This window comes from Alnus glutinosa, chromosome 3 (assembly GCF_958979055.1).
Source record: "Alnus glutinosa chromosome 3, dhAlnGlut1.1, whole genome shotgun sequence".
Classification (NCBI taxonomy): Eukaryota; Viridiplantae; Streptophyta; class Magnoliopsida; order Fagales; family Betulaceae; genus Alnus; species Alnus glutinosa.
The window spans coordinates 22,742,768-22,748,814 of record NC_084888.1 but is presented as its reverse complement, the minus strand read 5'-3'; the positions used below and the strand labels follow the sequence as shown (position 1 = coordinate 22,748,814).

Here is a 6,047-nt window from a genome sequence, read left to right as displayed (position 1 = left end):
TCAATAATAAATAAACTACTTGCAATAGAACGGATTCTTGTAGGACAAGGCTATAGAGAGGGTGTTGAACCTCAAGGACTAGAAGGGTATTGTTATCAAGTTTATGAATATTAAAAATAACTAAAGAAAATATTGTTGACTTTTTTGTTGACTAAAGTGTATAAAATAAACGCAAAAGATAATTGAAATATAAGAGAGAGAGAGAGAGAGAGAGAGAGAGAGAGAATCATTCTATGCATGTTATAAATAAACAAGAAATTACCTCTAAAGAATAAGTATAATCCATTTTCGGTAGGCACGGACCGTGCACCTAACCACTAAGATCCAGTACAACCCGTCTTCCCTAGGTATGGATTAGCTACGTCTTTAAGAGGATACATATAATTAATGGAATAATATAATTCATCTTTGGTTGGCGCGGATCGTCTACCTAAATTACACTAAACTATGGTATAGTACGATCTGTCTTCCCTAGGCATAGCCTATCTAATTCTCTTGATCATATGTCAATTAAACTCATTGTATAATCATCATTCTTATAATCACAGAAAATAAGAATGATTTGAGTTCAATAAAGGTAAAAAAAACTTTCTAAGACAAGAGAAGAATCCTACCAATATTGATTATGAAATTGAAGAACAATTGCATTAAAAGATTAAAAACAATATCAAATTGTAGCAATTCTCATAATTATACAACCACATACATAAACTAAAATTCTCTGAATTAAAATACAATCAAATCATTGTGCTTGGATAGGGCTACATCAATACCCTACGAAGGGTTTTAGCCGCTCATGACGCTGCTGCAATGACCTCCTGCCATGGTTACTTCTCTTCAACCCTTCAAGCTTTCAAGAAGTATTTTTTTGAATTTGTTCTAGGTAGCTGTGTGTCTTTCTTCAATGTTTAGAGGCCTATTTATAAAGATTAGGAGAGACCTAAAAGCCCTAGAAATCCAAAAAAAATCGGAACTTAGTCTCTTAGTCCAAGTAGGAGACTAAAAATTCAATCCAAGTAGGAAAAGAATTCCAAATTCATCAAGATTTGCGGTCTTTTATTGGGGGGCAATTTTGGCAAAGTAAACATCTGAATTAGGAAAAACCTATTTCTGACATATTTGTTTCATTTTTTATTAGCTTTCCAACACAACTAATGTCATCAGAATTTGATACTTGAGAATAAGTTAAAATCAAAATACTGAAACATGTGCAGAATCCAAATTTGAATCCAATCCAATTTTGACTATTATTGGAGAAATTCCAATTTGTTTCTTTCGTTGATTTAATTAAACTTAACCACATCATATAGGTCTTCTATTATAATTAGTTAAGCTTAACCAGGTCTTCTAGGTCTTCTTAAAGTGTGATTTAAACCCAAAATCAATAGAATTAATTTCATGTTTATTTAAAACCTGAAAACAATAAAACAACACAAAATCAAACAAATAACAATGCTAAGGATTTGACATATGCAACTTAAGGGGTTTGAATGTGCAACATGCGGCGCTTATTACATTATCTCATCAAAACATCATTTCAACTTACTTAAAACAATTCACATGCAAATATCATATGAAAATACAATTGGCTTGAGGTTATCCATATCATTTCTTTGCACAAAATATCATAAAGTTCTTAGTGAGTAAAATACTCACTTTGGCTTTTCGGTGAATGGCTTTTAGATGAATCCTCAACCAAAACCTTGTTATGTATCGCTGCATTAACACGTTGCATGATACATTAACAACAACACAATATTTCTAACTCTAAACCCACAATTAGCTCTTGAGTTGATCAAGGGCTAAACCCATGAAAAACCCATAAAATTCTAGGGTTCCATTTGACAACCTAACAACAATAGATGTCAACCCATAAGATTATCTTAGGGTTAAACACTCAAAAACACCAACTTAAACATTTACATAAAACTAGATTTTTGGAGATTTTACCTCAAATCTTCACCCAACGAGACCCAACACTTGGAGGCCACTTAGGAGGCTCCAAAACACTTAAAACCTAAAGAATATTAGAAAATTAAACACAGTCTCTCAAGAATCAACCCAAAACTAGAGAGATTATGAATTTTAGATTTTACCTCAAACTCATATGGTGAAAACGTAGATCGGGCTTCGTAGATCACGTTTCTAGAGTTGGATTTGAGTTTAGGGGCTTAGATCTTCAAAGATCTAAGGTTTTTGGTGAAAAAACTAAAGGAAATGAGAGAGGGGCGTGAGAGAGGAGAGATTTTCGAAAAAACTGAGCCAAAATGCGTTTTAAATGCAGCCTGCCCGGATATGTAAATGCATGTACAAACACGCGTCTGAAAAGTCACATTTGGAGTTTTCTAGAACTTGTGTCCGGACATAGGGAGTGCCCTGTCCGAACACAACCCCCAAGAAGTCATTTTTTACTTCCTGTTACGGGTCCTTATTCCAATCTCCTAGCATACAATCCAATCAAATACAAACATTTGTAGGGGTTCTAAAACTCTTAGAAACATTTAAGGATTCATTTAGGTGTCAAGGTTATACCTTTAATACACAAATCATTAAAGGTATAACCTTTAATACTAATCATACAAAAGACAGTGTGTGTGAGTATTTAGAATATTGCTTGAATACATGTTTGGAAGATTCATCTTATAAAAACCATAAACCTTTTCATATAAATCATAATCATTTCTTTTGGAAATCAACATTCAAGGATTCATTTAGGTGTCAAGGTTATACATTTAATACATACAATTTAGGCGTCAATGTTCCTTCAACATATATTCATGGATTCATTTTAAAAATTAGTTTTATTTTTCAAGTGTCACAGCTGGGCCAGGCGGTGGCCGGTGGGAGGTTAATCTGGGTGGTGACCAACAATGGGCTGGGCCCGGTAGTGGCCGACCACCCAGGAGTGTCGGCCACCATTGGAGAAGATGACAAATATTAATAATTTTTTTGTTAGTTTCGAGATGAGAAAAAAAAAAGAAAAAGGTTTTGGGATATATTTTTAGAACTAATTCACTTTTGAGAAATTACGAAATCTTGATTTTTATTTTTTTATTTAGAGAAATAATTATTATTTATTTTAAATGAACAACTATTCCTAAGAAATAATTATTCATACTCCTCAATCTATTTTTTTTTTTTTTATTGATAATACTTTTTTTTTAAAAAAAATTATAGATTATACTCCTAAATCTATTTGACGTGGATAGGAGGATAAATGATGATACGTGCACTACAAGTAAATTACAAGTACACAACTTCAAAATACATTAGAATGTGATTCACACATATAAATTTCTTAATATGCCTTTGAGTTGTGCATTTATAATGCACTTATTATAATTCTAGCATTTTCCAATCACATGGATTTGAACTTTTGAACAAAATAACGGACAAAAGTATATCGGGTCTTAACGGACAAAAGAAGGGAAAAGAAAGTTGAAAGAGAGAAATATTTATTGAACGTTGGTACAACAGACAACAGTGGGTTGGACCCACTCTGAAACGAAGAACCCTTCTTTCATGGACCCCACATGCAGCCCCCAAATTCCAACGTTTCTATCTCTCTTTCACACTGTGTATGGATACAGAGAAGTTCCCCCAAACAATTTGTTAGTATGTTTTTGTCATTGAGAAAAAATTTGTGGTTGGTTGAAGGTCGCTCTATATGGGAGCGTATCTATCCACTGGGCAACCCTCTCTCTCTATTTCTCTATGACTTGTTGCATTGTGACATCAATATATATTTTTATCAGCAGCTGGCCGGGCCTCTCGCAACAGCAACAATGGCAGAAGCAAACAACTCAGAAGCTGCAAGCAGCAGCAGCTCATCCACATCTTCACCCTTTTCATCCCACTCGGTCTCTAAATCCCCAGAGCAGAGAAGAGGCAAGAGACCCAGAGAGTGTAGCAAACACCCGGTCTACCGGGGCGTCCGAATGCGCAGCTGGGGCAAGTGGGTGTCCGAAATCCGCGAGCCCCGCAAGAAATCCCGTATCTGGCTTGGCACATTTTCAACGCCAGAAATGGCTGCAAGAGCACACGACGTCGCTGCACTGAGCATCAAAGGTGACTCGGCGGTGCTCAACTTTCCTGAGCTCGCTCCTCTGCTTCCTCGACCACTATCAGCAACGCCACCACACATTCAGGCTGCTGCGGCTAAAGCAGCTGCCATGGTCGAGCTTCATTCGGAATCATCTTCCTTGTCGGAATCCGAGGAGCTGGGTGAGATCGTGGAGTTGCCCAATATAGATGGGAGTTTTGACTCGCTCGAGTCAGGGACGGTTGATGGTTGGCTCTATGATTATCCGCCCATGGGGCTAGAGGGAGCTCAACTTTTTGGAGATTTCTGTGATCATCAGATATTGGCGTTTGAGAGCTTTATTCCGAGTAACCTTGAAATCTGGTGTGGGATAAATGGGTAATTAACCACTATGTTGGTGTTCTTTCGATCAGTTTTTACAAGTTTTTTTTTTTTTTTTGGCTAACTGGGCACCTCTACTGTAATATAATTACTTAATTAGTTAATTCACACAATACAATAAAATAACTTTTTTTTTTTTTTATTTGAGATTTGATGATAGATAGTTAAAACGACGGCGCGTAATTAGTGTTAATTTATATAATAATAATAATAAGAAGAAGAAGAAGAAGAAGAAGAAGAGATGGTTCAATATATCCTACCCCTTATTAGATTGGTAAATTTTATTGAAGGATTTTTGTGAAAAAGTAAATGCATTGTATTTCCTTCTTTACCATAGTATGGCATTTCATTCAAAATTAATATTGGGCAAAAGATTTTGCAAGGATGGTTTCCCTAATATGTAGCGCTAAGAGGTTTGGTGTTTGATTTAGACAAGATATATATATATATATAGAGAGAGATGGTTTTAGTATGTTGATTAAGACGATATTTTTGATGATTAATGAATTATGTTTTTGTTGTTGTAATAGTGTATCCCAATTCCTTCAAGATTTTCAATATACACAATATTCATTTGAACTTAATTACTCGGATTGTTTATTTTTTTCAACCTTAAATTGTCAATTTGGCTTGTATGTATGTGCACGTAACCTTAATGTACAAGCTTTTCAAATGTAACGACTTCATATAAGCCGACAAAATGGAATGAGATGCAACATTTTACTCAATCCCACATCGGAAGATATTTCAAATTTATAAGACTGGCTACCTTTCTTAGCAACCATTTTTTGCGACATTTGGGATTTTCCCATCTCCAATAAAAGAAGTTACAAGCAGCGTGAAATAAAATTAAGAAAGTTTTTTTTTTTTTTTTTTTTTTTAAAAAATAAATAAATAAATTAAAGCGAATTGAAGGGTGCGATAAATGTGAAAACAATTTTAAGAGTTTTGTGTTTGGGATTATTTTTTAAAGTTTTTGTTTTGATTTAACAAATAAAGCCAATTTTTAAAGGGTAATAATAAGACTCATATCATATGCGTTAGAGATAGAGATATTACACAACAATTACTTGTGTCCAGCATTTGTTTTTTTAAAAAAATAAATTAAAAATACTGGACACATTAGCATTGTTGTGCAGCTAACATATACATCTTTTATTTCTAAAAAAAAAAAAAAAACATATATATCTCTCTTAGAGATATGACACATTTATAACTTTTGTATAATTCTTATACAATTCAAACAATTTTTATTTTTTTTTAAAAAAAAAAAAAATCAATCATTAAATATGTAGAACCCCTTTTTTTTCTTTTTTCATGTTTTTTTTTTTTTTTTTTTTTTTTTTTTTTGTTGAACGTTTTCAATGGTTTCCATCACCATCCACAATGCAGTATTCTGGAAGTTTTAAATTATTGACTTTCACTTTGATTTGTTTATCTCCGTCGATCACGTACCTTCGTCATACGTACCAACTCAACAAGTCATCGGTTATATATGAACTGCCTCGTTTCCATTTACTCCTCTCATTTTTTATTAATTAATTATTTAACAAATAAATTATGGAGTATTTATAACACGCTATTATGGTCATTGATTCTACGTGCCACCTAATCTCCGCTTTGG

At 33.7% G+C, this 6,047-nt stretch overlaps 1 protein-coding gene across 1 annotated transcript; it reads left to right on the top strand.

The window, feature by feature from the left end:
• Positions 1-3,621: 3,621 nt before the first annotated feature.
• On the top strand, positions 3,622-4,565 carry LOC133864014 (dehydration-responsive element-binding protein 3-like). The gene has a single exon (XM_062300196.1). It carries the CDS (start codon positions 3,786-3,788, stop codon positions 4,422-4,424), a length of 639 nt encoding a protein of 212 aa, XP_062156180.1. The 5' UTR covers positions 3,622-3,785; the 3' UTR covers positions 4,425-4,565.
• The last annotated feature ends 1,482 nt before the right edge of the window (positions 4,566-6,047 follow it).

What these genes read in the sequence shown, in the direction of transcription:
- LOC133864014 (XM_062300196.1), top strand. Translation starts at nt 3,786, where the DNA reads ATGGCAGAAGCAAACAACTCAGAAGCTGCAAGCAGCAGCAGCTCATCC.